At 38.0% G+C, this 14,673-nt stretch overlaps 2 protein-coding genes and 1 long non-coding RNA gene across 3 annotated transcripts in view; 2 read left to right on the top strand and 1 right to left on the bottom strand.

Moving 5' to 3' along the window:
• The window catches only part of LOC140853739 (uncharacterized), a 16,868-nt gene extending 5,588 nt beyond the window's left edge, over positions 1-11,280 (top strand). Inside the window, exon 3 of the long non-coding RNA XR_012136847.1 lies at positions 11,188-11,280. This is a non-coding gene — a long non-coding RNA (uncharacterized lncRNA). The remainder of the gene's footprint in view (positions 1-11,187) is intronic.
• On the top strand, positions 842-6,354 carry LOC140853717 (translationally-controlled tumor protein homolog). Its single transcript, XM_073248587.1, has 5 exons — positions 842-998; positions 4,172-4,245; positions 4,646-4,774; positions 4,880-5,037; positions 6,044-6,354. Exons 1-5 carry the CDS (start codon positions 971-973, stop codon positions 6,159-6,161), a joined length of 507 nt encoding a protein of 168 aa, XP_073104688.1. The 5' UTR covers positions 842-970; the 3' UTR covers positions 6,162-6,354.
• LOC105057551 (universal stress protein PHOS34) lies at positions 7,439-12,121 on the bottom strand. Its single transcript, NM_001404966.1, is given in 4 exon segments — positions 7,439-7,769; positions 10,242-10,360; positions 11,457-11,551; positions 11,656-12,121. Coding segments are annotated over 4 exon segments (531 nt in total). The 5' UTR covers positions 11,885-12,121; the 3' UTR covers positions 7,439-7,681.
• Between the last annotated feature and the right edge of the window lie 2,552 nt (positions 12,122-14,673).

Below are 14,673 nucleotides of genomic sequence, written 5' to 3'. Positions count from 1 at the left end.
TTAGGAGCATCTCATTAGATGATACTCCACGATGGTGCACAGTGGGCCAAATATGGGGTGGCTATGTATATGTGCCTATGTACTAGAGCTTTAAAAGAGGATTAGGATTTATGAGTGGGTGAACTAAGCAAGAATCAAGTCCCGATCGGATATTTCATGAGATATCAAGATGAGTATCATCTTATGTGTTAGGATAGGATCATCCAATTTAATCGGCACATCTTGAGATATTTTCTTATCTCAAGTATCCAAATGAGAGGAGATGATGGTATATCTTGTTTCATTAGAAGGAGATGATGGTATATCTTGTTTCATTAGAAAATGAGGATGGTACCATCTTACAAGATTTAAAATCTAAGATCTAAAGTTGGATATCTAGATAAAGTGAGTTTGAGGAAATGAAAATGGAGAAAAAAATTTATGAGATAAATTTCACAGATCCTATTCATATTGGCAGCTATACTTATTTCTTCCAAATTTTTTCTCTCTGTTAACCATAATTCATGCAGCCTCTCCATTATCTTGCATCGACACTAGAGTACCGTGCAACATTTTTATTGTAGTGTTATCATTATCCTAGCGTCCAAGAATTGGATTCAAAAGGCGTCTAAAGCCCATGGTAGTCCATCCCCGAACTCGAACCAGACCATTTAGATTAGATCGGTTTTGGATTTGAGACCTAATCATAACAATCCGATAAGAATTTGGTCACCTGGACTTCCGGTGTGAACATCTTTGAGATCAGAATTCATCTCGCTGATCGGACGGACCGGAAAAGAGCTCGTGTGAAACTCGAACACCAACGATGGACTCAACTGTAGCCAGCGACACCCCGCTCGAAACCCCAAATTCTCTCGCCCATATAAGATCCTCGCGGCCACCTTTTTAGATCCCTCTCTCTCCTGCCTCCTTCGCCCGCTCCTTCGTCTATTCGGTCACCGGGGGTTAGGGTTTGCTCTTTGGAGGAATCATGCTCGTCTACCAGGATCTTCTCACAGGTAGTTCGCCGATCCGCATGTTATCTTTTGTCTCTGTTGATCTTTATTCGTGTAAGCCTCGGATTTGAGGGAAAGATGCGACCTTGGAGGCTGAATAACATCCAATCGAAGAATTTTATTAGTTAAACTGTGTTCTTTTTTCATGATCTTCTGTAAATCTGTCATGTTTTGTGTAATTTTTGGTATTTGGTCATGTTTTTTCTTTTTTGATTACGGGATTTAATCTGCTTAGCCGACTCCTTTTCAATTGGGGATTTTGTGATCATGGCTGTTTCTTGTGATGTGGGCTATTTTAGATGGGATGTGCCTAATGATAGGGATGTTTTCCTGCTGGGTGGCTATTTATATTCATATTTTGAGCTGTTTTTTCTGCTGTTGTATATGGATTTGGATTTTGTTTGGCATAAAAATATATCTTCTCTTAAAATGAATCGAATGTTTTGCAAGGGTATGATTTTTCTGATAATTATGTGATGTTCGTGCAGCTAGGGGCTTATTTGTCTTATTTTTCTGATTAAGGTGGAGCTGAAATGTGGACAAGAGAAGGATGAAGTAGATATTAGAATAAAATACCAAAAATATTCATCTTTATGAGAGCATCAGGTCCTCCAGTTAAAAAAGTAGCTATTTACAAGATTGATAGAGTTGACAGAAGGCAGGGAGTGTAGGACGAGAGATCAAGGTGGAAAGTGATTACCTTGCGATGTACTTCAAATCCCTTATCAGGGGATTTTATTTTTAGATGGTTATTTCATCTTTCTGTAAACCACTATTAGCCCCTTACACTGGAGATTTAGTGCTTCAATTTGTTGCCATTAATAGCTCACCAGGCCATCTAGATGTGCTGTAATGATTTTAGAACAACGTGTCAAGGTATGAAATTATGCTTTATAAAATACTAAAATTGTTGGATGGATTTGGACTTGTTAGTCAACAAAAATAGGCTGTGCTATCCTGGAGTATCATCTATATAAAGGGGGTTGAACAGTAGTTTGACTTTATAAGGAGTATTGTTGCTAACTCGTTTGCCTCTGCCTTCTTCCACCATCTGTCTCTATCCTTGCCTCTTCTTTTCTCAAACACCTTTGGAGCTGCCAGTTTTTTCCCCTTCTAGTTAAACTGCTAATACCTTACATCACATAATAGGGCATATGAAGATCCATGTTTGTGTGGACAGTGTATGATGTTGTTGGTATTAAGTGACTAGGTCATTGTATTCAAAATTGTTTCCACCTGAACATTTTATTTGCTTTAACTAGCTACGTAGGATGCCTATTTGAAAGAAGATACCTTTTTTACGATGCTGAAGATTGGTCTATTGACTTGACACCATTTAATACTCGAACATGATAAAAATATATTGATTGAAAATAAACTTAGAGAACCATGAGATTATAGTGCAAAAAGATTATTTTGTATTTCCACATTTTAGAGGATTCACAACAACAGCGAAGAAGAATTTTGTAGATGCTTGCTTGGATTTATGCGAACCCAACTTGGAGAGGTGAATCTTACACAAGTTGAGGTAGATCCATTGGAAATAATTTTGCATATGTAACTGGTGATCTCTTTTTAGAATGAAATAAATTGGTCGGTATGTTTGGACTGTCATGTTCCAAAAAAATCCAATTTTTGCTCTGTACTTAACCATCTGGAATTGTCTCGCATATAAATCTTGATTACATACTGCAGGGACTTTTGTTCCTCTGTTTGTATGAAGCATGCTGGTGTAAGGATCCTAGAGGTGATTCACTAACTTAAGATGTTCTAATTTGAGATTGTTTGCTTTATTGATGCATAGTTTTGCGCACTCTGTCACGTCTGCCCCTTTGACTTTTCTATATGCTTTTAGGGATGAACAAGTCCCTGATATGAAATTATCATTAGTAATGCTCTTCAGCTACTCAAATGATGTGCTTTTAGCTGATTGCTGTAAATGGAATATTTTGATACATTGTAAATTACAAAGCTGCCTTTCTAAAAGGCTGAATTATTGTGCTACTGTTCAAAAAGGCTGATTTCTTGTTTAGTTAAAGTTCTAAATGTAGATGTCTCTAAATGCTCTCCATCTATGTCTTGTGTGTTCCTCAAAATTCCTGCTGGTTTCTTGGTGTAATCCTTGCTGAGTTTCAGCAAGACCCTCAAATGACTTCCATCTATGGGTACAAGCAAATTAAGAATGCCTCTTAATTGAGTCAGCCAAACAAATATCAACATACGTAACGTTCATCCATGGATGCCTTTGATAGAAAGGAAAGAACCTAAAGATAAAATGCATGCAAGCAAACATTGTTGAAGATCTCTGGACGGTTAGGTAACACTAAGGGGCAAGCACATGGGTTTAACATATATGGAGGCATTAATGGGCATGACATAAAAATTCATAAGCATTTGAATAGATTGGATGTCAGAATCTCATGGTTGTACTAAATTTTAATTTGTTAAGCTCTTCTTTCTCTAGGTTGGAATCCAGGGCAACTGAATAGTTAAATGATGGGTACTTTCTCCATAGTTATCTCGCATGCCGAATGATCTCGGACCTCTATAGGTCATTAACTATCAAATACTTTTCAGTTACCACTGCACCTCAATGTTCACTTTCACTTACATGAAGTATGAAAGGTATTGATTGAAATGGTAATATGTATGGCCCTTGAGTTCTTCCTTGTTCATCAGGGATCAACTGATTCTGATGCTTTGACATCCTATTTCTGCTATAATGAGAACGTCTCTTTTCTCATCCAACTGCTATAGTCATATCTAGATAACTCCTATTATTTATTGTTTGTTGAGAAACTTAATGTTGGTATGGAGTCCCTGTAGCTAAAGGAATAATTTAGTATTTGTTGTTGAGCATTTTCTACCTAATGCCTGTCCTAAGGATGCTGCTCAGGTCTATTTGTAGCTTAGGACATGTAAAATTACTTTTATATGTAAATAATGGTATATTTGTTTGTCGTAAGAATACTGCTCAGGTCTATTTCGTGGCTTAGGCCGTGTAAAATTACTTCTATATGTAAAGTTTTATTGATTCTTGTTACCATGCCCTCTTCTCCATTTTTTTTTTTTAAATTTGAAAGGATTCATATTTTTGTTTTCAAGATTATGTTTTCCCAGTTTTGATCTCCATGTCACCTGTTAATAGAAATAATTATGTGTTTAATGCAATTCAGGCGATGAGCTTTTGTCGGACTCATTTCCGTACAAGGAAATACACAATGGTATGCTGTGGGAAGTTGAAGGAAAGGTCAGCATTGTTGGCCATATATTTGCCAGTATAAGTTTTTTTTAATCATCCATATTGTGAAATTTAATTGTTTTTCACATGTTCTTTTTTTTTTCCTTGTGCGTGTATTTGTCTGCATGAGTACTCTGCAATTATGCATTATATGTTGTGCATGTATGTGATTCGTGGATTTTTGATGTGAGGGAAGTTTTTCAAAACCTTATATGTGGGTGGGTGCTATCATAGGATAAAAATTTTACTTTACATCTAAATTGTTGCTGATCTTCCCACTCTGTGGAAGAAGTTTTAATATATTTTTTTGAGCAAGAGGAAATTTTAATATTAAATATGAAAAAGTTGAAAATTGTCATTGCATTTGATAACCTAGAAACAAAAGTTGAAAACTGGCATTATTTGACAGTGGGTCATTCAAGGAGCAGTAAATGTCGACATTGGTGCAAACCCTTCCGCCGAAGGTGGTGAAGAAGATGAAGGAGTTGATGACCAGGCTGTTAAGGTGGTCGATATTGTGGATACTTTTAGGCTTCAGGTCAGCATTCCTCGTTTTGGTTAAAATTATTTGTTTAATTTTAGTCTGAGATATGTAGATCAAATATATTATATTTGCTTATTTATTGTTCATTTACTTTTACAGGAGCAACCGGCATTCGATAAGAAACAATTTGTGACCTTCATGAAGAGATATATCAAAAATTTGACTCCTAAATTGGATGCCGAGAAGCAGGAGCTATTTAAGAAACACATTGAGGGAGCTACCAAGTTTTTACTTTCAAAGCTTAGTGACCTGCAATTGTAAGTATTTTGATGGACAAGTGTTTGACAATTTTTTTTAAGAATTTACTCATATATCATATAGGGAAAAAGCTTCACTTCTTCACTCCCCTTTCCCTGCTCAGAATACCGGCGCAGGGTGATTGGACTGGTACATGGGGCCTGCTGTGACCTGCATGACCCGTGTACGGCACCAATCCCCAGCTGCAATAAGAGACTGGTCCACTGAGCAGAGAAGGTAGTGAGCTGGGAAGCAGCAATATTATATATTTATATATAGGGATCTATTAATTATTTTATTTAGTAATTACTTGCTATCTCATTACTACAGAACTTGGTACAACAAAGCTATATTTTGTTTTCTTTTGAGGTTTTGTTCTATGAAATAACCATCCAGCCTTTTCCCTGCTATTTGGGGGCTGGCGTTCTATGAAATAACTGCTATTTAGTGTTGTTCTGCAGTGATAGCATATGCTGTTTTCCTTGCAAATTGAATCAGTGTTTTTTTACTGCAATGTATACATCATGGATTAAAATGATATTGCCCAATGTATTGTAGCTAGATAGGTACCCAGAAAGGTTTATTTTAAATAAAGTGGGATGAGACCATCCTGGTTTTTCCGATGCGTTCCGAACCTTGGGATGCTGGATAGCTCATCCTATCTCAGTCCATTTCCTGACTCATCCTGCTGTGACACTCACGACAGTGCCCTTTACTGGGATGGTGAGACACACCGCCATTCCTCTGGTTGGCGCCTGGTAAATCTTGGTTGAAGAGCGCAAGATCTATGTAGATTTATACTTATGCATTTTCTCTAGGCTCCACTACCTCGCACTGGTTAGATGGCTCTTGGTTTGGTGGCCTCCCCTTTGCATTCTGTCATCTGCAAACTCCACGGAACTTTGATTGACTAAATTACACTCATGTGAAAATTCAGTGCAACTTACCATTTAATGATGTTGTTATGAACAACTTACTTTATTGTGTTTGTCTGGCTGTCTGCTCACATGGATTGTTTCTTGGCAGTTTTGTAGGGGAGAGTATGCACGATGATGGGTGCCTAGTCTTTGCATACTACAAAGATGGTGCAACTGATCCAACATTCTTATATTTTGCCTATGGGCTGAAGGAGGTCAAATGCTGAAATTTACCCGACTCCTGATGAGATGTGCTGTAACTTCAGCTTATTTATCATTTACCCCGTTTTGTGTTGAGTGAGACGTGGAAGCAATGCCTTAACTTTTAATATGATTGAGAATTTGGACTTTTCTTTGGGATATTTAGTTGGATCATTTGGTGATATTGATTTGATTAAAAAATAATTACTATTTAGTTTATTTACTGCTTTCCTGTCAGAATTTTTTATGTTGAATTGCCGAGATTCAACAGACTCCAAGTGGACTCTGGTCTTGTATCTCGTGTCTGAGACATGAGATCTATTGGGATATGCAGTTAAAATTGGATGGTTGAAAGCATGTGATTGTGTACAGGCAATGATGCATCAACGTGTACTAAACGGACGGTAAATGAGGAAAGTTACTAGTGACCTAAGCAGCTACTGATGCTTTGATAGGTTTTGTCATTGTTTGTATGGTTCTATAGTACCCTGCCCTCTTAGGGCATTAGGGCTTAAACGTGCTAATATTTTTGGCACGCTCAAGCTATCACATGTTCTTTGATCTCAGTCTCAGTCTTGTTCAACCTTTTATTTAAAAAACAAATTATGTTTTAATACTCCTCTGCTAAGTGACCTTTAGCATTTAGCTGAAGTGAGGCATGATCATGCGTGACCATTGGATCCATAAATAGTATATTGGTTTGAACTGGAACATATAAGGTTTTCCTGATATTTTTCCCATGCTCAAATTATTAGAGCCTGCAATGGGTTTTGGCTGCTTGGTTTGCGCTCGATGGTCCAATTCTTTGGATGCATTAAAAAAATGGAATCAATATACCTGTGCTGTGACCAGTTTTGGAGTCCGCTGCAGGGTTCTTGGGTCCAATCCATCCACTCCCTGTCAGTCTAACAAGCGGATTCCTGGATGACTGGTAACAAAAGAAGGTAAAGCGATTAGTTTCTCTTTCATCCTGGTGTTCTTTTCCTGACGATGCCACAATCGTGTTTTTATTTGCACAGATCTGACTTGAGATGAGTGGTGATTCACTAGCCGAAGTATGAAAGGAAAGAACACAAATGTCGTTGGCCATCCTTTCTTTGTATGAGTTCTTTCAATAAACAAACCCAAGGGGTTTGATTTATAAGGTCGAATTGCTTTACTTGGTACAAATAGATCAGTCTATACAAAAAGATTTAGAGTATCAGGTGGATTGCTTTGTTTATGGCCGCAACACGATCGGTTCCTCCAGCTAGAGAGAACCTCTTTCCAAATATTGGGAGCAACGAGAACGTCTTTCCAACATAGCACCAAAGCTCACCAGCAAGTATGATGTTTTATTGAAGGGAAAGATTGAGAACAAAGGATAAAGCAAGATATTGCTATATTCGATTCACAAACACTGCTAGATCCATAAAGAACAATACAGAAGCAACTATAAGATATAATGGACATGTAGTGTGTACGTAACTAAGTATCTTGCTATTATGCAAGAATTTTATTGGATATACACTGATGGAAACTGTCTCCAGCTTGTCAACTAAATCACTCAACCCTTTGACCTGGGTTTCTTCACTATCATCACAGTGCACTGAGCATGATGAGCGCAGTAGTCACTCACACTACCCAAAACTGCCCTGCAAAAGTTCAGGGGCAATCCGGTGTTAGCTGCACCATAAAACACACCAAAAAGAATATGAATGCATAGATCATTTTCTGCTGTCTCCTTTAAGTTGATCTACCCAAAACTGTAGTTAATAGAATCTTATATTGAGAATATTTCGTTGAGATATGATGTAACAATATAGGTGTTGGTGGTTGGAGTGATGCTAGAATCTTTTCAGATAAATCTGAGCAACTAGAAGTGTTGATCGCCACATCTTTACCTCTTCTAAAAGATTGGGCATCACACATTTATCACAAAATCAATTGGTTCCTATTTTATCAAAGCTGGAGCTCAAGTAATTCTCTTGTGGCACTTTTGGTGCCTTTCTTTTGCTCTATGTTTATCTCCTCACTTTCTGGGAGGTTGTGATCTTCATTCTCTTGATGAATTCTGGCTTCAGCTCGCTTCCTCTCAGAAAAGAATATTTTGTTGAGATTGGTCCATGATCATTCACTTGTGTCAGAGAAAATTGTTATAATCACATTATATTTAAAACAGGCAATTATGATCAGCTTTTGTCATTTGTGGTTTAAAGCACTTCATAGCGATTAACATTTTTTTTGTAATTTTGAATCAAAATTCATATTTTACACTTATTAAATTTTATTAAAGTTTGACACAATCATTAAAAGATAACAATAATATAGTTTACCAATTCTAGTTATAAAGGTTCTCAACATGAAGTCAAACAATACAAACCAGACTCCTTTCAGGACTTGAAAAACAAAAGGGGAAACCCTCTGCCCTTTTGCCCTGTCAATCTGGACAAGTTTCTGAAATTCCAGCAATCTTGATCCAACCGGCAATATACTTCCAACTGCCAGAAAAGCCATCATTTCTTTACTCTTCCGTACCACCAAAATCAACCATCAAACAGTAACTGATATTGGTGTCTTTTACCTGATATCTGTGCCTAAATTGGCTTTTTCCAGAGCTAGTGAAGGTTCGAGTTGACTTCAGCCTCGTCGAATGACCTCCCTGTGCTTCAACCTCATTGAATCAAATGATGCCCAACAACACACCCACCAAAAAAATTCCCATCTATACCAGCTCCACTTAGCAATTCAGCATTGTTTAGGATTTCAAAAATTAGACCCTCTTTATATCACATGACCGGTCTTTTTCACCTGATACCTATCCTCAGTTGTTAAAGTTTGTCACATGACCTAATGAGTTGTGTTGCAGACAAGGGCTCGGCCCGTCATGTAAGGTATTGTCCGTTTTGGCTCATGGACTTCACGGTTTTGCCCTTTAAAAGGCACCTCACATGGGAAGGATTTTTCCTCCTTATAAGCGCGAGTCCTCCTTGACTCACAACCGATGTGGGAGTATTGGTGCCCTTCACATTATTAGAACCACAACAGAGCCCTCCAGTCAAGGGAGACTCCGATGTGTATAGTCCAAGGAGTCCCACAGTCCGCCAAAGAGGACCTCGACCCCAGAAAATCGAGGCGGACCTCGACTCCTACCTGGCGCGTCATTGTTGCGGAAAAGGGCTTGGCCCATCACGTGAGGTATTATCCGCTCTAGTCTATGGGACTCACGGTTTTGCCTTTTAAAAGGCACCTCACGTGGGAATAATTTTTCCTTCTTTATAAGCGCGAGTCCCCCTAGACTCACAACCGATATGGGACTATTGGTGCCCTCCATATTATTAGAACCACAACAAGTTGCACAAACAAGTTTGACACCTATTCAGCACATAAAAGTCATAACAAAAGCAAAGAAATTATAAACAAAGTTGAAAGATGATATCTAGACCATTAATTGGAGAAATGATCAAACAGAATCCAGTCTCCTTTCCAGTTGCCACACTTCTCCCATCTACCTTTTTTAGGACTATGAAGTCCACCCTTATTTGAAACGCTTCTGCACAGCAACTAGAAATCATGAATAGTCTGCTTCCTAAACCTATCTTAGCATCTGACTTGATACACTTGGACATCAGCCAAACATTCATGGAAATGAATCTACCAAATTGATTTAAGAACTTTTAGATTTAGAAGACCCCTATTAATCAAGTTAAACTGTCTTAGTGCTATAGTGTTGTTACATCCTGAGAAATTAAAACTACCCTGGAAGTTAAGTTACTAAGTTTTCTAAATAGCCGACTAATCATAGTGTCACACTTAAAGAACACTTTAAAGAAATGCTGTTGTTATAAAATCTTGATCTCAGAATGTATCCCACACAGAATGCAGTTATTATTGTCATGATATGGTCAGAACTTAAAAGAGTGCAGAAAAAGCTAAATAGTTCTGCATTTCCCAAGTAGCTTATCTATCATAATAATCATATAACACTTCAGGAATTTCAACAAGGAGACTTTCAGGATCCTCACATCATGAACTTCGAATTGACAAATGAATGGCGCTTTAAAAATATGACATTTCTGAGACTTTCTGCAAAATCTACATAAAAGAATTCAATGAAAGAGTCCTACCTTTTTACTGCTCCGTAACCATGGCTGCCCACAACCAACATATCAGCATGGTGCTTTTCTACTGCCTCACAGAGAACATACCTCGCATCTCCTTCAACCACCTCAACCAGTGGGCTCACCTGCAGTCAGGACATACAAATAAGGAAACTCCTAGTTTTCCCAATATACAAAACAAGAACACGTCAATTTGAGGGGAATAAATGATTTTATGTTCTTTAAGACAAGGGTTTTCAGCCCCTTTAATTTCATTGTTAACATTCAGATAAAGCGCTAGGAACAAGAAAGCAAATATTGGACTTTATTTTTTGAATATTTCATACATTTTATTGCTTAGTCAGTGTCATAGTTGATAGGTCTTTTTTTTTTTTTTGGGGCTCCCTATGGGATTCTGGCCTGCCTACTCCAATAATTCTTTGGGTTCTTATAACTATAGGCCTAATCTAGTTTGACTTAGCTGATTATCTTAGCTCAACTCATGAATCCCATAGGATTTTGGATCCACACATCCAAACCGGACTCTTTGGGTTTTTATAACTATGGGCTTAATCTAGCTTGACTTAACTGGTTGTCTTAGCTCAACCCATGAATCCATAGAATTTTGGCCCAGACATCTGAACGGGAGGACTAGTCCTGTTCGGATGTCTGGGCTCAAAATCTATTAAATTCATGGCCCAACCATCAAAAGTACTGGATGATAAGTTGGACTAGGTTTATGTTTATAACTATCCTAAACTAAATTTTCAGTGGGTTGATCCGTGTTTACAACTATCCTGAACTAAATTTTCAGTGGGCTTGCTTTCTCCCTATGAGATTCAGACCAGCCCTCAAAATGTTATCTATCATAGTCAAAACATAGGTCTAGCCCAGCTTATAATTTAATATTTTTAGTGGTGTACTGGCCCAGCTCAAGAATCTTATGGGATTCTGGGGCCAACCATCCAAACAGGCCATTGACAAAAATCCATCCTTGAGACAAGTAACAAGAAACATTGAAAATAAAGAACAAACTATCTCAAGAAACCCCTTCCCCAGTTTCTAATTCAATCTAATTTGTCTTCAAGCCTCAAATACTCTTAGAAAATCAAAACCCCAGAAGGAGGAGAAAAAAAAAAGTAATCAAATTGCAAAAAAATTGGTACAAGTATAACAAGTACTCAAAACACCAAGCTCTCTTACCAAAAAAAAAAAAAAAAAAAACCAAGCTCAGAAGATTACCGATTTGGCCTCGCAGACCTCCCTAGCCTTCTCCACGACACTCGCCGCGCTCTTCCTCAGGTCGGCTTCCACAAACGGCAGCACATCCACAGCCCCTAACACCAAAGAAACGATTTTTATCGAAGATTAATACCAATCCCCAACGCCAGAGCATCAAAACCCGAAACCCTAGCTAAGAATAAGGTTTGGGGAGGAGTACCCGGCGCCCCGAGGGTGAGGACGGAGGAAGGGATGGGCTTGGCGTGGACGATAACAAGTTTAAAAGGCGGGCTCGGGCCGCGAAGCTTGGGGGAGAAGTGCTCAAGGGTCCACTCCAGGGCGTAGTAGCTGTGCTCGCTCTCGTCGATCGCCACCACCATCACCGTCTTTTCGTCCGCCGCCTCCTCCTTCCCCGCAGCAGCCGTCGCCGCCTCCGTCGCCGCTGCCATCTCTTCGACAAAACAAGGGAGGAAAGCCCGGGAATAATCCGACACGCCCCGGGGTCGGTTAGCTCGCTTAAAAGTAACGACGCCGCTTAGAGGACATGTCCGTATATAGTTTTTGTATGAGATTGCTCGATCTGCCGTCCGTGTTTAACGTTAATATTTATTTGATGGTCGATCGAGTAATCGCTTAGAGATTTTTATGACGGTCGTTGGATGTTGGAATTTGTAGGCTTCGGATGGAAGGCGGTGGTGTGGATATTGGATAACGACCGGCGCAGGGACGATGATTGCTACAACGTGGCATGGAGGCTGACATCAACAGCTCATCAGCTGTACAGGACTGTTCAGCAAACAGCGCATTTGCAAACAAAAATTCAACACGTGTGGATACAAGTGGGCCTATTTAAGGTATTTGGAAAGGAACACATTTTAAAGGCTGGACGATGTGGAACAGCAGGCTGCATGTTCCCGCCGGTCACAATTATGCATAGCCTTGTTAGCATAAGATGTTAATTATGATTTGATTATTAAAAAATCATTAAGATTGTATTAATACGTTGTTTGAAGATTTTTCGTATAATAATCATATGAATAATTTTTATAAGGGTAATGAAATTTAATGATGGATCCGTATATCATTTATTAGCTAAAACAAGGCCACAATTTGGTGTTTTTATGTTGTGACAACAAAATTATATAGAGGACATCATATGAACCATAGGAAATAAAATTTGATTATGGATCTCCGTGTGATTTCTGAAGCGAGTTTCTTTATAGTTCATTAATTATTTTAAAAACATAAACCTTATATTTTAATATAGAAATCGCATCTCCGCTCTGTGGTTACAAAATAAAACATGAAAACTAAAATTTGATGACAGCATTCTGTAGTTCATTAATTATAATAAGGCTTAGATTTTATTTTTCATACAGCGACCATAGTTTTATTATGGAGTCAATATATAAAATCTGAAATTTAATGGAACACCCTTTTGTTATTCATTTGTTTTACTAAATTTCATTTTCACAAGTAGTGACAAAAAAACCTTTGCTAGGTCATTATATGGAATTTAAGAAATAAAAATTTAAAACAAGTACGTTTGTAATTCATTGATTATAATACAGCTAAAACTTTATGAATCCTATATAAGAGTCTTGGAACCATTATGGAGTATGAAACATAGGAAATGAAAATCTAATGATAGAGATCTCTATGATTTATATTATAACCTCATTTTTGTATTTTCATATAGCTACCACAAAACAATTATGTGGTCTGTTTAAATAAAGGAAAGAAAATTTGGGACGAGTCTAGGCTTGCTTCATTACTATAACAAAATTCAAATCTCATGTTTCTATAAGATGATCATAGGATCATTTTGCGATCCTTGTATAAAACATGGGAAATGGATATGAGGTTTCCTTGTAATACATTGATTATAAAGATACAGGGAATAAAATTTGATGATAGGCTTTTGTAGTTTATCGGTTATAATGAAACTTGAGTTTTACATTACCGTACAATGATCATTGAATCATTTTATGGTCAATATATGAAATAATTTTTTTTTTATATTTCATTGATTATAATAGCAACTGTTGTTGTAGAAATTTATCTTGGGTCAGCTCGGATGGAGCTGAACGGCGGTCACAAGTCGGTGATGGTAAAGGTATTGGCAGGACCTGCAAGATAAATCTCCAATCGGAGTTAGCTCCGATAAGTCATATCTCTAGAATAGATGGGAAGGAGTGAGCACTTAGGAAGAGAAGTATTTTTCATACCTTGAGGGTCTCCTGTGGATCTTATTTATAGATAAAGGTTGAAAAACCGTGAGAAGAAAGAAGAATCAGGTGGTTGCCTTGACTTATTGGACGAGATATATCTTATTTTTGTCTTATCTGGTGAGATATGTTTGTTATCTTTTTCTTATTCGCTCGTCATCAACTATTCCTGGTGGTCATGGGATTTGAAGATCTGCATGGGAGCTGAAAGTCAATCTTTTCTGTTATATCGAATAAAGTTGGCTCAAGTGCCATGGATCAGCTAGCATCAAAGTTGGATCGGACCCAACTTTCTTGTGCGACGGCTTCATCAGGGAAAGAATTTTCTGCCCATAACATAAGCCCCCTACTCTCAAATTCGAACTAGTATTAGGTCAAACGAAGGTAGTACATCAGCTTTTAGTAGCCAACGCCAATCCTGATTCAGATATTTGACCCATGAAGATTGTAGCATCATTTTAAGCAAGCCACATTTGGACAACTTATCTTAAGTTGGATAGTGTAGGCCGAGATGTTCAGGCACTTTTAAGCAGTCTCTTGGAGGTAGCATATTCTTTGGCACGTCTTCGAGGTGGCTTTGGGTATGTATAATAATTTCTTAGCTTAGATCAGCATTTTTTATGTTTTGATCCTCTAAGGATTCTTTTTGCCACTGTTGCCTGTAGCTCGGCTTGTCAAAAGGACGAGGGGCTTCCTTCGCTCATGGTTATCTTAGGTCTTTTTTCTATGGATATATTCATTTAGAGATGAAGCACCTTCGAAGAACTCCATGGCTATATTCGTTGAGGTGACAAAGTATCCTTCTCATTATTATATTCATCTTGAGATGAAGTATCTTCAAAAAATTATCATGGCTATATTCATCAAGGTGACGAAACATCCTTCTCATGGCTGTATTCATCTTGAAACGAAATGCCTTCAAGATGTTATTGTGGCTATTTTCTTCGAGATGATGAAGCATCCTTCTTATGACTATATTCATCTTGAGATGAAGCACCTTCGAGGTCTTG

The sequence above is a fragment of the Elaeis guineensis genome, chromosome 14 (genome assembly GCF_000442705.2).
Source record: "Elaeis guineensis isolate ETL-2024a chromosome 14, EG11, whole genome shotgun sequence".
Lineage (NCBI taxonomy): Eukaryota > Viridiplantae > Streptophyta > Magnoliopsida > Arecales > Arecaceae > Elaeis > Elaeis guineensis.
The sequence above is the reverse complement of the archived record's forward strand: the minus strand, read 5'-3'. Positions and strand labels throughout refer to the sequence as shown.

Coding starts and splice junctions, on each gene's coding strand:
- LOC140853717 (XM_073248587.1), top strand. CDS start 971: ATGCTCGTCTACCAGGATCTTCTCACAG. Junction 999..4,171: donor CTACCAGGATCTTCTCACAG/GTAGTTCGCCGA, acceptor AATGCAATTCAG/GCGATGAGCTTTTGTCGGAC. Junction 5,038..6,043: donor AAGCTTAGTGACCTGCAATT/GTAAGTATTTTG, acceptor GTTTCTTGGCAG/TTTTGTAGGGGAGAGTATGC.